Genomic DNA, 17,214 nt, shown 5'->3' with positions numbered 1-17,214 from the left:
GAGGGCACATGAATGGGAGTAAAGGACTGAGTTAGGGAAACACTGGAGGGGTGAGGGAAAGAGGTGGCAAGTTTTAGGTAGACAGTAAAAAAGGACATTGTTGAGAGGGTAGTAAGAACATAATCTAGACAGATGCAGAAAATAAATTGAAAAGGAAAATGAGGGAAAAAAGGGAAAGGGATTGCAGAGGAGAGGTGTGGGAGAGGGAAGGAGAGGAGAGAGATGCCAGACCAATGGGGGTGAAAGGAGAGATGGAAGGGGGAGGCATACAGTTTCTGGAAGGGGCATAGAAGGAGAGAAGATGCCATATAGGGGAAGAGAGACGTCAGACAGTGGATGGAAGGAAGAGAGTTGCAAGATGAGGAAAGCAGAAACCACAGAAGACAAAGGTAGAAAAAATTTTTCTATTTATTTATTGCTTTAGGAGACATGTCACTGTTTCTGTGGTGCACTGTATGCAGAGTCCAGCTTCTTACTGGTTCAATTTAACCTTTGTCTATGTATTTCTATTTTATCCCCCCCCCTTTTACAAAACTGTGGAGCATTTTTTAGCGCCAGCCATGGTGGTAGCAGTTCTGATGCTCAGAATTCTATGAGCGTCAAAGCTGTTACCACTGTGGCTAAAATCCACACTACAGTTTTGTAAAAGAGGGAGTGATTAGTTTGTGATTACATATTCCATACTAGGCAAAGGTGGTTTCTGTGTATTCGAAAGACATGGTTTTTTGTTAGGATTGACTGCAGGATTGATCTGTACTAGTCTGGCTTGTTTAGTGTATTGATGTTGTACTGCTCACTGCAGTATGTAAGATGCTGCCTTTTCCTAGGTACTCATGTGTGACATGTGGCTTGTTACTAAAATGATGGGCCTCGGGTGTCACATATGCTAGGTACGCCACTGACATTTGGACTGCAAAATCTCAAGGGAATGGTACAGTTTAGGGGATGAAGAGCTTTTATGCATGAATGAGGATCAGGACTTGGGTATAATCATATGTGATGATTTTAACAGGTAGAAAAAAATAACAGCAAAAGCTAGAAGAAAGGTGCACAGGGAGAGGAATAGACAGTAAGAAAAAGGAGACCTCTTCTAGAATACTGTGTACAATTCTGAAGACTGCACCTTCAAAAAGATATAAACAGGATGGAATCGGTCCAGATGGCGGTTAGTTACTAAAATTTTCAGTGGTCTTCATCATAAAGCGTATGGAGACAGGTTTAATGATCACAATATGTATACTTTAGAAGAAAGGTGTGGGAGAAGAGATATGATAGACACATTTAAATAACAAATCACTCAAAAATGTTACCAGCCAGACATGGGCTGGCCCTAGGATATAAGAACATAAGAAATGCCTGCACTGGATAAGACCTTGGGTCCATCTAGTCCAGCGATCCGCATACGCGGAGGCCCAGCCAGGCCTACCCTGGCGAATACCTTAGTTACTCGTATCCCTCAATGTGTCTTTCAAGAAGATGTGCATCCAACTTGCCCTTAAATCCTTGAATGGTGGTTTCCTCCACAACCTCTTCTGGGAGAGCGTCCCAGGCGTTCACTACTCGTTGTGTGAAGCAGAACTTTCTGACATTTGTCCTGGCCCTGTCTCCCCACAGCTTCAGTCCATGACCTCTTGTCAAAGTCACCTTTGACAATGTGAATAAAGTTGTTTCCTGCTCTATTTTGTCGAATCCTTTCAGTATTTTAAAAGTCTCTATCAGATCCCCTTGCAGTCTCCTCTTCTCGAGGGTGAATAATCCTAGTTTTCTGAGGCGATCTTTGTAGCTCAAGTTCTCCATATCTTTTACAAGCTTCGTCGCTCACCTCTGCACCCTCTCCAGTAGTATTATATCCTTCTTTAGGTAGGGAGACCAATGTTGGACACAGTATTCCAAGTGTGGTCTTATCATCACTCTGTAAAGCGGCATTATGACATCCTCAGATCTACTCATGATACCCTTCTTTATCATGCCCAACATCCTGTTTGCTTTTCTTGCCGCCGCTGCACATTGAGCCGACGGCTTCAGGGTCTGTCTATCATTACCTCCAAGTCCTTTTCTTGTTCGCTTTTGCCCAGAGTTACATCAAACAAGGTATACTGGTGCTCCTTGTTTTTCCTGCCCAGGTGCATCACTTTGCATTTTTCTACATTAAACTTAATTTGCCACTTCTCTGCCCATTTCTCTAGTTGTCTCAAATCTCTCTGGAGTTCCTTGCTGTCCGTCTGTAACCTGATTGCCCGACACAGCTTTGTGTCATCAGCAAACTTGAAGATTTCACTGGTCGTTTCTTCTTCCAGGTCATTTATGAAAATATTGAATAAGATGGGCCCAAGAACCAAACCCTGAGGCACTCCGCTAGTTACTTTCTCCCAGTCCGAGAACTTCCCATTTACGCTCACCCTCTTTCTTCTAGCCATTTTCCTATCCATCTTAGTATGTCCCCTTCTATTCCATGACTTTATAGTTTTCTGAGAAGTCTCTCATATGGAACTTTGTCAAACGCCTTCTGGAAGTACAAGTATATTATATTCACCGGTTCTCCGCTATCAACATGTTTGTTCACAGTCTCGAAAAACTGAAGTAAATTCGTCAAACATGACTTCCCCTTCCTGAAGCCATGTTGACTAGCTCTCATTAGGTCATGGGTATCCAGATGTTGGACTATGCTATCCTTAATCAATGCTTCAACCATCTTCCCAGGGACCAATGTGAGACTCACAGGTCTATAGTTTCCCGGTTCTCCTCTTGATCCTTTTTTGAAGATTGGGATGACGTTCGCTATCTTCCAGTCTTCTGGTATCTTTCAGGCTCTAATTGACATGTTAGCGAGGGATTGCAGTAGTTCTCCGATTTCTACCTTTAGCTCCTTTAATACTCTCGGGTGAATTCCATCCGGGCCAGGGGATTTATTGCTTTTTAGTTTGTCGATCTGATAGTAAATCTGGTCCAGATCCACATTTACTGTGTTGAGGCTCTCCTCTATTACTCCCTTGAATACTTTCACTGTTTCGGGCACAGATGTGGTGTCCTCTTTGATAAAGACCGACGCAAAGAAGGAATTTAATCTATCTGCAATCTGTTGACAGCAAATAGGGATGGAGCTTTGAAAAAGCAAGCTAGACGAAACATGTCGGCTTTGACATCCCTTACTAGTGCTGACATCTCTAGCCAAGAAGACTTAGCCACATTTTAAGCTAAGTATTAAAATTTATAAGAAAAATATAAATAAAATTAAAATAATATTGAGCTCTACTAAGAATTAATAAGACCCTGTGACGAGTTGACACAAAGCTCAGGACAATGAGATGTTTGAGTCCTGAGTGGTGCCACTGAGGGTTTGATAAAGTTAAACAAGGTGACTTTATGAGCTGGAAGTAAGTTCATATTCTGGCTATAGTAGAGAGTTGAATGACGAGCAAAGTGGCAGCTTGAAATCCTTTTGGACTGCTGTCACTACACATTGATATTTGAGGGAGTATGTCTACGAACATAATATAGAAGCTATGACAAGGCAAGGTATACTCAAAGCAAGCAGGAACTCAAAAGAATTCCTTTTTTTTAAGCAAGTATTAATAGTTAGAAGATAAGAGGCCAATATTAAAAAAACAAGGATCTATATTTTAGCACCTATCATTGACTGGACTTAGGATGGTAAATTTTCAGCTGAAAATTCATCTAAATATAGGGGCCTCAAACTTAAGAATCTAAGAGCTACTTTTACAAAGCTACGCTTGAGATTCCTGCATGGAAAATAAAATGAAGCCTACTAAAATTGAAAGGGCTTCATTGCATTCGCTGCATGGGAATCTCAAGTGCTGCTTTGTAAAAGGAGCCCTAAGGTCTCTTTTACTCAGGTGTAGTGCAATCTGAACTTAGCATATTTTAACACAGGACTTTCAAGCACATAAAACCCATATTTTTCGTGTTTGTAGGTTGTATGCTAATACTAATGTTATATGCTTTTTCACGCAAAGGGCTGTAGTGTGAATACAAGAAAGCTCTGAGATCCACCAAAAGATTTCAAGCTTACACATACTATTAATTTTGTAAACCACCTTGACCTGCTTATTCAGACTGCTTTGTAAAAGGAGCCCTAAGGTCTCTTTTACTCGGGTGTAGTGCAATCTGAACTTAGCATATTTTAACACAGGACTTTCAAGCACATAAAACCCATATTTTTCGTGTTTGTAGGTTGTATGCTAATACTAATGTTATATGCTTTTTCACGCAAAGGGCTGTAGTGTGAATACAAGAAAGCTCTGAGATCCACCAAAAGATTTCAAGCTTACACATACTATTAATTTTGTAAACCACCTTGACCTGCTTATTCAGACTGGGTATTAAACATTAAAAATTAATACTAATATTGAGTGTACAACACTTCAAGGATATACAGTATTTTTAAAAATAACATCATTTTGGATTGTCAGTGGTAGCAAATTCCATAAATGAGACATCTGAGTAACACACTTGAGACTGTTTGCAATTACTATATCAAGAGGGCATGATTGAAATTAACGCAATTATAGGAATTGAAGAGCATTTCAGTAAACTGTTTTAGGACCACAATGGAACACTTCAAGGGCTGCATGTTGGAAACTACTGCATTAGCGTGTGGCACCTGCAAAAAAATGTGGTAGCATTTAGGAAGAGCTAAGTGCTCCTCTGTTAATCCAGTGTTATCCAGCTAGGCTGTGGTAATCCTAATGCATTAGCTGGATAACATGGAATGCCCATTATCTGTCCATGTCACACCTCCTAAAAAAAAAAAAAATTAAACAAATAGTTAACACATGCTTAGTGAATGAAAACTGGGCAATTATTACAAATTTCTTTAATGCATTTTGTGGTAAGCCTTTTCTCATGCACTAACATGATCTGTGTTTTGGCAGTAAATGCTTTCCTCAGGAGTCCAACTGATCCACTATTCAATCAAAAATATTAGAGATAAAATATTAGTGTGCTCCTATTTTCTGGCATGCAGGCTTGACTTTCAAGTGGATCAATTGGACCCCTGAGGAAAGCATAATAATAATAATAATAATAACAATAACAGTTTATATACTGCAGGACCATGAAGTTCTAAGCGGTTTACAATGATTAAAAAAGCTACAACTTGAGTAGAACTGACAAGTTAAAACTAGTGAATAGTGGCTCTAGAGATCAGTTAATGTGGAAAAGGTTGTACAAATCAGTTGCCTAAGTACTTCAGGAACAGATATGTTTTTAGGTGTCTCCTAAATTCCCCATAAGTATTAGCAAGCATAAGTAATTGTTCTAGGTCTTTACCCCATAATACTGCTTGATATGAGAGATGTTGATGATGACTTTTGAATTTACATCCTCATACCGGTGGAGATACAAAATTCAAGTGTGAGCTTCTCTTATCTCTGTTGGTTGGGAAGGAGAAAAGGTCAGTTATATATTTAGGGGCTAAACCGAATAGTACCTTAAAGCAGAAACATCCAAACTTAAACTTCACACGTGCCTCCATCGGCAACCAATGCAGGAGTCGGTAGGAAGGAGTTACATGGTCAAACTTCTTCAACCAGAATCAGTCTGACTGTTGCATTTTGCACCAGTTGTAATTACTGCATATTCTTCTGGGAAATTGCCAGATAGGCGATATTACAGTAGTCAAATTGGCTCAGTATAAGGCATTGAACTAGAATTCTGAATAATGAAGCATCAAAATATGCTCTGATGGACCAAAGCTTCCAGAGAGTAAAGAAACCCTTTCTAACCAAAGAGTCCACCTGGTCTTTCATGGCTAGGCTCTGGTCCAGTATTACACCCAAATCCTTCATAGTAGGTTGAATAGGGAAACTAAGTTTATTGATGCACAGTGATGTTTTTGTAGCAAGCTACAAAGAATTTTGTTTTTTTCTGAGTTAAGCTTCAGTCTAAATTCAGTCATCCATTGTTCCATCAAGTCTAGTACTTCTGTTGCCGTAGGAGTGACTTCAGAGAGAGAGGTAGCGAATGGGATAATGATTGTGAAGTCATCTGCATTGCTGAATACTTTTATCCCCAGCTGGATCAGTTGCGCACCTAATGATGACATGTAAATGTTGAAAAGCAATGGGGATGGTGGTGACCCCTGAGGAACGCCAGATGGATTACTCCAGGTATTGGAGAGATTGTAATTAAAATGAACTTGATAGGTGTGGGACATAAGGAAACCTCGGAACCAGTCTAGCACCTCTCCTCTGATACCGATTGCATTTAAGCACTGTAACAATTTCCCATGATCTACTAAGTCAAAGGCACATCTCATATCAAATTGCATAATCAGGGAATTTAGGCCCCTACTAAACAAGAAACATAAATCATCTAAGATGGCCGCAATTACTGCGAAAACATGGACCATGTTAACGCCTCTCACACTTCTGACTTCCTTCCACATATGAGAATTTCTTGTAGTTACTACAATCAAACTTTGTTCCTACAATAAAATTGTCTGTACATCTTGATATTGTGGTGTAAAATACCACTTTTTTTTGTTTCATTGACTTTTATTGTAGGTATTTTGGTCTCTTTTTGATTGGATTTCAATACATTTAACATGTATAGCATCATCATCATCTAAAATGAAAACAACACATTACCAAGCAGAATATATTCACTTTACCTTGTCAATAAAGCCAATATCTTGCACCATTCCCAATTCTTCAGGTGTGGGTTTTGCTACAGAGACAATGAATACATTGATGCCAAATTCTCTAGCCAAATGCCCAGCTTCTTCAATATCATCAGAGGGCCAGCCATCTATAAAAATCATGATGACTTTAGGAATTCCTTTTCGCACTCCATTCTGCATAGTGAAAAAGGTCTGTGCTGTTTGCTTCAAGGCCTTTCCTGAATTTGAAAATGGAGAGTTGCTGTTAAATACTTTCTGCATCAAGTTAAGGTTACAAGTTTTAGAACTTTGGTACCAAATACACTGATTCTATAAACAGGTGTCCTACTGCTGTCTAGCAGCCAATCATGATGCACATTAAAAAAAAAAAAAAACCACCCCAAGGCAGGATGCCTACACTGTAGTCGTTTGTTGTGGTTGAGGGAGACATATTGGGACACCCAAGGCTGGGTGTGAGCATGATTTTGCCCGGAAGTGGCCTTGGGCGAGCTTAAGTGGCTCTAAGCATCTCCCTAGGGCCACAATAGATGCCTGAAATGTAGTCCAACAAAACACAAACACTCCAAAAACCTGCCAGAAAAACTTAAGAGAGAAACCCACCAAGAAGCAGAATAGATCACAAGGTTCCAAGAGTGGCGACTAAATGACCAAAAAACTGCGAACACAACGCTAAATAACATAGATAATATAAATATAATTTAATTTAATTTAAATGGAGTACCCTCAGTGTGATAGGGCAGCGAGGGGAGATATACTCCAGCGCTTCACATAACGAGACAGGGACCAACAAGCCCCTGCCCACACACCATCATAGGGTACCTCCTTGTGTGTAATAAATCAAAACTGTGAAAAATGAATCACAACCAACAAGTGAACACAAGTGAGGTCAATTAAGAAGCCACTCTGAGAACCTCCCCAACCAGCTCCCACAACAGAAATCAAAAACCGACTTAGCTTTAGAGTAAAGTTGTCAAAACAGCGGCGACCCGCAGTGAAGCACCGATGAGTACCAGATCCAACCAAGCCTTGTTTCGGGAGCACAAAATCCCTTCTTCAGGAACCCATTATTGTAAAAAATCACTGAAGATAGATCAAGCCGGCTGGAGGAAGGGCGGAACCAGGCTTGGTTGGACCTGGTATTCATCGGTGCTTCACTGCGGAGCTCCGCCCTCCCTCCAGCCAGCTCAATCTATCTTCAGTGATTTTTTACAATCATGTGCTCCCGAAACCAGGCTTGGTTGGACCTGGTACTCATCAGCGCTTCACTGCGGGTCGCTGCTGTTTTCACAACTTTACTCTAAAGCTAAGTCGGTTTTTGATTTCTGTTGTGGGAGCTGGTTGGGGAGGTTCTCAGAGTGGCTTCTTAATTGACCTCACTTGTGTTCACTTGTTGGTGATGATTCATTTTTCACAGTTTTGATTTATTACACACAAGGAGGTACCCTATGATGGTGTGTGGGCAGGGGCTTGTTGGTCCCTGTCTCATTATGTGAAGCGCTGGAGTATATCTCCCCTCGCTGCCCTATCACACTGAGGGTACTCCATTTAAATTAAATTAAATTATATTTATATTATCTACGTTATTTAGCGTTGTGTTCGCAGTTTTTTGGTCATTTAGTCGCCACTCTTGGAACCTTGTGATCTATTCTGCCTCTTGGTGAAATGTAGTCCAGCAAAATGCTATCCTACATTTCAAATAGACACTCCCTCCTGCTGGAACCCCCCCCCCAGAACTCCCTCTTGCCGCCACCCCCTGAGAATTTCCACCCCCAACCAGTGACACCCTCCCTCCAGATCCTCCCACACTCTCCCAAAGTTATGGGCCCCCTGGCACCCCTAAGTCCTCCCGACACCTCCCACATCCCACTCCCCTATATCTCTGTAGTAGAAAGTCTGGCCGGAAGGATGCTTACACCCTCCAACTGGCAGGCCTGCATCTCCAAAATGGTGAGCCTTCCCCTTCCTGGTGCATTCAGGGATGCACGGGGAGGGGCCTAAGGCCCTGCTTGACTCAGATGCCTAAGGCTCCTCCCATAGGAGGGGCCTTAGGCACCTGGGCCTAAGACTCTGATTGGCCCAGGTGCCTTAGGCCCCTAAAAATTGCCATTTTGAGCCAATCGGGGCCTTTGGCTCCTCACAATGCATCCCAAGATGCATTGGGAGGGGGAAGACCCATCATTGCAACATGCGGCCCTGTAGACAGGAGGGCGTGAGCTTCCCTCCTGCCATTTGCTCATCTAAAGCAAATATGGGAGGGATATGGGAGGGGTCCCAGGAATGTTGGAGGGATGGGGGGGAGGCAGAGATGTTGGGGAAGGTATGGGATATCAGGGGTATGTCAGGGATGTCAAGGGAAGGGATGTAGGGTTCCATGGCTCAGCTGATCCTGGAAGGGGAATCCCCATCAGTTGAGCTACCAGGAATCCCCTGAAATAGGCAACGCTGCTGGTGAATGGATATGGCTGCATGTCCAGAAAGTTGGTTTTGATTATCGGCATTTGGACGTCCCTGCTTTTAGGATGTCCAAGTGCCAACTTAGGCTGATTTTTGGACATTTTAAACTTTTGTTTATGAGCCCCGTAAGCTCTGGAAGTTTATACAAACCTGATACTCACAAGTTAGTCAAATCCAGACACACTTCACTAGTTGCTGCCATCTCTATGTTATGTTGAACTGCTGCTGGGTAAGTCTTTTAGCCCCTCTGGTTCCTATTGTTACGTGAACTAATTTAGGGGGGAATTCATCAAGCTATACAACACAGCAATAAATAATGTGTGTCTTTCTCTGCTAGATTTAAAGTTTATACATGCATGAGCACTTGAAGGGGGATCCCTCCTTCGCAATGCTCCTCCTACTCCAAAATCATTGTTGGGTGGACAAGGGGAGAGAACATCCCCCAACAGCCTCACTGGTATGCAGTTTGAAAGGGCTCTTGCCTAAGTCATTCCTTTTCTTCTTTACCTCCTGAGTGCCCCCTTCTGGTGATCATCCAGAACTTGCTTTTCTTCTTCAGAAGGGTACTGTAACAAGCAGGGCTAGCTTACATGTTCGCAGGTCTTGAGGTGTGGTCCCACTCCTTCCTCCTGCATGGGACTTCCTTTTGTCAGGGAAACACATAGGAGGGGTAGGGCTGCCTTTCAACCTGTGACCATGTGTGCTAGCCACAGATGCTGTACTGTTTTTTGACTTGTTACAGTGCTCTGCTAAAGAAGACAAGTGAGGCACAGATCAAGGAATGGAAGCTGCACAGAGGCCATGCCCCATTACTGCCCAGTTCCACCCACATCATGCCCCACCCCCAGCCCCACCCCCTTAATCTGTTTTTGCGTCGGGACGGCATCCTGCGACATTACACGTGTGCAAGTGACTTCATCGCATTGCATTTACGGCTGCTGTGCCAACGTCAGAAGCTTTTCAAAACCTGAACAAAGTGCCGGATTTTGAAAAGCCATCCGGGGAAATCCAGACATCTGGTAACCCTACGTGTACCTAAATCCAGGTGTTGGTTCAGAAAAGTGTAAACTACTTTTGCTAGTATTTTGGAAGATGATTGCAATGTGGTCCAATAGAAAAGTGTAAACTCATTATCGAATATAGCTTTGAAGATATTTCAAGTACAGTGCTCTCCCGGGTCATTCACAGTCCACGATTCGTGGTCCCGGTCATTCGTGGTATTTTCCGAGCACGAATGACCGGGCAAGAGAGGGCAGCCGGAGAGGCAGGAGAGGCAGCCGGAGCGCTGGCAAGTGAAGGAAATCACTCGCGGTATGCTCCGACCGCCTCTTCCTGTACTAAAGTCAGGCCTCACCAATCAGGAGCTGCTTTGACACGCAGATCCTGATTGGTGAGGCGCAACTTTAGTACAGAAAGAGGTGGTCGGAGCACACCGTGAGTGATTTCCTTCACTCGCCGGCACTCCGGCTGCCCTCTCCTGTCTCCCCTGCTAAAAACCATATTTGTGGTTTTTCAACATTCACAGGGGGTTCCTGGAACAGAACCCCCGCGAATATCGGGGGAGTACTGTATATCTATTTTTTGCATAAGTTACAACAGTTAAAATTTCTGTAGAAATATAAATTCCTCCATCCATCCAAACTACATAGTAACTCACCAAAATTGGAATTGCCTCCTCTGAAACCAATCTCCTTTACAGCAAACAATACATCTTTAGCAGAGGTAAAGTTTCTTAGATAGAATTCTGTTCTTGGTTGCTCACTACATGAAATAAAAGAATGAAACTGGTTATAAAAAAGATATGACAAATCACATTTTCAGATTTAGGAAAGGAAATGTATCCACATTTGATCAATTTCAGATGTTTTGCACTGAAAAGAAAGGGGATCATCTTGTTTAAATAGTAAATTAATAACACTACATTCATTACCCTGTTCTAAGATGTGATTTTTTGGGGGGCTGGAGTATTCTGGTTTTGGCAGAACCTGTAGCTCCTGGAAATTTAGTTGCTAGAAGAAATAAATATACAGAGCAGTGTATAGGATAAGACATTTCAACATAGTTGATCGGAATTAGAGTTGCATAGGAACAGAATTTTCAACCATCTCCACTTATCCTCAATGGAAACTAACCCATACCTACCTGAACCTACTAAGATCCATTCAATCTCACCCTTCCCAAGAATGAATCTCCTCCATCTCTACCCGTACATGAAGGAGTCAGACCATGGGTCTGCTGAGTCAGACCATGGGTCCATCACACCCAGCAGTCCGCTCCCGCGGCGGCCCTCCCAGGTCCTTGACCTGTAGTTGATCTTCCACTATTATTTATTTGCTCATGGAACATAAAAACTGATATACTGGGGACAGACTGAAGGTCCATCAAGGCCAGCATCATAGTTTCATAGTTTATTTGAAATTTGATTACATGCCTATCAAAATTCTAGGCGAAAGTACAATATTGATAAAAATAGGGGTACAATAGTCTAAAACACAAATATCTTCAAACTAAAGACAAACCATACAGATTATACATGGAATGGAGGAAGGAACTACAATAAAGTTAAGAAAAGAAACATAAGGAACAAACAAAAGGAAGGGGAAGACACATTTTGTGCTGCTAAGATTCTGTTAAAAGAAATAAAAGCGACAGGACAAGACGAGTAGGAGATACGTAAAGGGTACTTGGCATCACTAGATATCTTTAAGCGGAAAGAGTATCTAGAGTAGAGAGCTGCACGGGAACGGGCACGACGGGAATCCCGCGGGACCCGCGGGCATCCCACGGGTTCCCCCTTCAGGTCACGGGGATCCCGTGGGGACGCCCCCTAGGGTCGCGGGAATCCCATGGGGACGCCCCCTAGGGTCGCGGGGATCCCGTGGGGATGCCTCCGAGGGTCGCAGGGTTCCTGCGGGGCTGGATGTACTAAGTCACGCGGCTTTTCTCCCTACCTGCTCTGCTTGCAGCACAGAGCCGAACGGAAGTCTTCCCGACGTCAGCGCTGACGTCGGGAAGACTTCCGTTCGGCTCTGTGCTGCAGGCAGGGCAGGTAAGGAGAAGGAGAGTAGAGTAGCCTCGCGGCTCGAGTGGCTACCAAGGGAGGGGAAGCGCCACAAAAGTAAGGGGACCTGGCCGGCTGTGCTGTACCCGGGGCGGGGAGAGAAGGAGGGGGGAGAAGGACGCTGAAAGCACTGAGGAAGACAAAGGGGTGGAGAAGGATGCTGAAAGGCCATGGGGAAGACGGCCGGGGTGGGAAAGGACACTGAAAGCACTTGTGGAAGACAGAAGGGGGAGAAGGACGCTGACAGGGCATGGGGAAGACGGGAGGGGGGAGAAGGACGCTGAAAGGACATGGGGAAGACAAAGGGGTGAAGGACGCTGAAAGGACATGGGGAAGACGGTGGGGTGGGTGGAGAAGGACGCTGAAAAGACATGGGGAAGACAGAGGGGGGGAAGGACGCTGAAAGGACATGGGGAAGACAGAGGGGGGAGAAGGACACTGAAAGCACATGTGGAAGACAGAGGGGGGAGAAGGATGCTGACAGGACATGGGGAAGATGGGGGGGAGAAGGACGCTGAAAGGAAATGGGGAAGAGAGAGTGGGGAGAAGACACTGGCAGGGAATAAGACAGAGATGCCAGACTATGGGGGGAGCGGAGGGAAGAAGATGGGTGCCAGACCAATTTGGAAGGAGGGAGAAAGGGAGAGGCACAGTAACAGAGCAAATGGAAGACGCAGAAGGAAGAGAGACAGTGGATGAAAGGAACTGAATGAGAACATGAGTAAAGCAGAAACCAGGCAACAAAGGTAGGAAAAGAATTCTATTTCTTTTTTTTCTTTTTTTTGCTTCAGGATAAAGTAGTATATTAGTTGTGTTGGGTTTTTTTGTTTTTTTTTAATATTTTATTTATAAATTTTTCATTCTTACAATAATTTAATTGTACATAAAGCTTCAATTAATACATGAAAAATTGTGATTACAAATAATTCATCTTATCATATAAAATAACCCTCCCCTTTTTTCATTTCTTAAATCCATATAATATACATTCCCCTCCCCTCCCCATTCTAATATAATCATTACTAATGTGCTATGAAATCTGATCATTGGAATAACGAGTCAATGGTTCCCAAATTTTCTTAAAATTATGAATATTTCCCTGTTGTAATGCTATTGTTTTTTCCATTTTGTATATATGACATACTGAATTCCACCAAAATGTATAGTTTAATTTGGTATAATCCTTCCAATTTTGAGTTATTTGTTGCATGGCGACCCCTGTCAATATTAATAATAGTTTGTTATTGTTTGCTGTAATCGGACTCTGAGTTCTCATTGCTGTACCAAATAGTATAGTATCATATGAGAGTCCTACATGATTTTCTAGTAATTCATTAATTTGGGGCCAAATTAGTTTCCAAAATGCATTTACACAGGGACAAAAAAAAAATTAAATGGTCTAATGTCCCAACTTCTATTCTGCAATGCCAGCATCTATTAGATCTAGTACTATCTATCTTTTGTAAGCGCGTAGGGGTCCATAAAGCTCTATGTAACAAAAACATCCAAGTTTGACTCATAGATGCTGACTTTGTAGATCTTAATCTCCAGGACCAAAATCGTGGCCATTGAGACTCAGATATTGTCTGACCAATCTCAATACTCCAAATATCCCTAAGTCCAGTTTTCTTTTTTTAATTTAAAAATCCATTTAACAATTTATACCATTTTGCGGCTTGGTGACCCAAGAAATCCGCTTGGAAACATAGAACCTGCAGACTATATTGAGTATTAAGCGCTTTCCATTCAGGGAACCCTGCCTGAATAGCTTGCTTCAATTGCAACCACTTAAAATATTGTGTTTTATTTAATCCAAATTTATGTTGCAATTGTGAAAAACTAAGCATTGTTCCTTCTGAAATAATATCATTCAATGTTCGTATACCTGCAATTATCCATTGTTTCCAGACGATTTTGTATCCGCCAATCTTGATCCTGGAGTTTACCCAAATTGATTGATTTAATGATTTAGCAATTGGTTCTGGTGATAGATTACTAATATATCTTAATGTCTTCCAAGTATCCAATAGAATTCTGTTATCCTTATATCGTCTTGGCATGTTTATACTAATTAGATGTTCTAAATGTAGTGGGAACAGGAGCCGCCATTCTAGATATAGCCAATCTGGTACATTCTCCATGAGATCTGGGAAGATCCAATACATACCCTGTCTTAGAATATAGGCTTGATGGTACCTATAAAAATTTGGAAAATTTACCCCTCCCTCCACAATTGGTCTTTGTAAAGATACTAAAGCAATTCTGGGTCTTTTCCCAAACCAAACAAACTTTGTAAGAATATTATTTAACTTTTTATAGAATGACCCCTGAAAAAATATTGGTATCATACTCATTTGATAACAAACCACAGGCAACATCATCATTTTAATTGTTTGGACTCTTCCCCACCAAGAAAGATGTAAAGGATTCCATTGCTCACACATTTCTGTTATTTTTTTTAATAAAAGTTTTTCATTTTCTTTGACTGTATCTTCAATTGTATTTTTGATAATAATTCCTAAATATTTTAGTCCTTCTTCTTTCCAAATAAATGAATATGAATCAAATAATCCTTTGGTACAGTGAACATTAATTGGAAGAATTTCCGATTTACTCCAATTAATTTTATATCCAGAAAATTTCCCAAATTTCTCTAGAAGATTAAGTAAACTTGGAACAGTATTCCCCGGTTCTCTTAAATATAATAATATATCATCTGCATATGCAGAAAGTTTAAATTCCCAGTAAGAAAATGGGATTCCCTTTATCGCCTTAGTTTGATTAATTGCAATTAATAAGGGTTCTAAAACAATATCAAAAAGTAAGGGGGACAAAGGACATCCTTGTCTAACTCCCCTACGCAAGTTAAATCTATCTGATAAATTGTTATTAATATATAATCTTGCACCAGGAGAGCTATACAAAGTCTGAACCATTTTAATAAAACCGGGGCCTATTCCAAACCATTCCAGAGCTTGATACATATAACTCCATTCCACTCTATCAAATGCTTTTTCTGCATCTAAAGATAGCATAAAAGCTGGATCATTCAAATTTTTCACTAAATTTAAAGAGTGAAATGCTAATCTAGTATTGTTTGATGAGTGTCTTTTAGCAATAAATCCTGTTTGGTGTACATAAATAATAAAAGGAAGAGCTTTTGCCAATCTTATTGCTAATACTTTAGCAAGCAACTTACAATCTACATTTAATAAAGATATAGGCCTGTAATTTGAAACCAAGGTAGGATCCCTGTTTGGTTTTGGTAAGACAATAATTATCGAATCAGCCATAGTACCTGATATATTCCCATTATTTATTTGGTATTGATACAAATTTAATAAATATGGTAAGATGATATTTTGAAATGTTTTATAGAATTCAACAGTAAAACCATCACCACCCGGAGCGGATCCAACTCTAAGAGACTTCAATGCTGATTCTATTTCTTTTTATATGATCCGGAACATTTGGTCCAATAAATGAGTTTAAGAAATTTAATCCCTCTTGTTCTTTATTTTCATAAGATTCAGAAGAATATAAATCTTTATAAAAATCAAGAAATTGTATTAAAATATCTTTGGTGTTAGTGTGTGTGTTGCCTTGTGTGTCTTTAATTGCAATAATCTTAGATTTCCTTTTTTTTGCTTTGAGAAAATTAGCTAATAATCTTCCAGCTTTGTTTGAATTACCATAATACTGAACTTGCTTATAGAAGATATCTTTCCTCACAAATTGAGAAGAAATCTCATTATATTTCGCGTTTACTTTTAATAAATTTTGTAATGTATTATGTTCCCATTTCTCAATTAATTTATTCTCTAATACTTTAATTTGTTTTTCCAAATCAACATATTGTTTTTTAAGTTGTTTTTTGATAAATGCTGAATATGAAATAATATTTCCTCTTATTGTTGCTTTAAATGCGTCCCACAAAATCTCAGCATTAATATTGTCCGAACTATTTATTTGAAAAAATTCATTCATCTTTAATTTAAAATCTTCCAGAAAGTTCGAATCCGCAAGTAAAGCATTATCAAATCTCCAAATTGGATTGAAACGTTCTACATCATTATTCTGAAAGTCAATCCACACACCAGCATGATCTGAAATTACAATGGGATCAATAACTGCATTCATCACTCGCTGCGCTATATTATTAGACACGAATATATAATCAATTTGTGAGAAAGATTTGTGGACCTGAGAACAAAAAGAGAATTCCTGATCATTAAAATGAAGAATACGCCATATATCAACTAAATTACAAGATTGAACCAAATTATCTAAACCTAACGATTTCATAATTCTACTTGGTCTCTTATCCAAAATTGGATCCATTACAGCATTGAAATCCCCTGCTACTATTAAATTAGAAGTAGCCAGTGGTAACAGTAATTGTTGAACTTGTTTGAAAAACTCCATTTGATTCGAATTAGGAGCATATAAATTTAATAAATCCAGGGTTGTATTTCCCAGAACCATATTGATATGCACCCATCTTCCTAAAGGATCATGGTTTATTAATTTGAAATCAGCAGTGCATTTCCTATTTATCAGGACAGCAACCCCAGCTTTTTTCCCTATTGCAGGTGCAAAGAAGCATTTAGAAATCCAACCCCCAGATAACTTTTTAGATTCATGCTCAGAAAGGTGCGACTCTTGAATAAAATATATGTCCGCATTTTGCTTTTTAAGGAAGGTTAGTACTTTCTTTCTCTTAATAGGATGATTTAAACCATTGACATTAATAGAATAAATTTTTATATCCATCTATTTTATAATTAAATTTTGGCAAATACTTCTATAATAATAAAGATGATCAGATCTCAGCACATTAAGTAAATATATTTTCTTCATCCAATCCCCCCATCCCTTACCCCCCCCCCCCCCGAAAATAAGATTATAAAAGAAAAATTCAAATTTTACATTTATCCCATTTTCAATAAACATTTCAATTTCTGCATTTTTCCCAACTTCATGTCTTAAAGAAACATTAATCATCCCACTCCCCCTCCCCTTCCCAGCTCTCCACCCTATTCCCACCCCCCCAACCTTT

At 40.5% G+C, this 17,214-nt stretch overlaps 1 protein-coding gene across 3 annotated transcripts in view; it reads right to left on the bottom strand.

Annotated features, from left to right (window-relative positions):
* The window catches only part of COCH (cochlin), a 179,234-nt gene that overhangs the window by 12,453 nt on the left and 149,567 nt on the right, over positions 1–17,214 (bottom strand). For all 3 annotated transcript variants that reach the window (XM_033953042.1, XM_033953041.1, XM_033953043.1), the window contains 2 exons: positions 10,752–10,855; positions 6,632–6,858 (listed from right to left, as the gene is read on the bottom strand). In XM_033953042.1, coding sequence (XP_033808933.1) covers positions 6,632–6,858; positions 10,752–10,855 — 331 coding nt within the window. The remainder of the gene's footprint in view (positions 1–6,631; positions 6,859–10,751; positions 10,856–17,214) is intronic.

The sequence above is a fragment of the Geotrypetes seraphini genome, chromosome 7 (genome assembly GCF_902459505.1).
Source record: "Geotrypetes seraphini chromosome 7, aGeoSer1.1, whole genome shotgun sequence".
Classification (NCBI taxonomy): Eukaryota; Metazoa; Chordata; class Amphibia; order Gymnophiona; family Dermophiidae; genus Geotrypetes; species Geotrypetes seraphini.
Note: the sequence above shows the minus strand (reverse complement) of the source record. Positions and strands in the feature narration are given on the sequence as shown.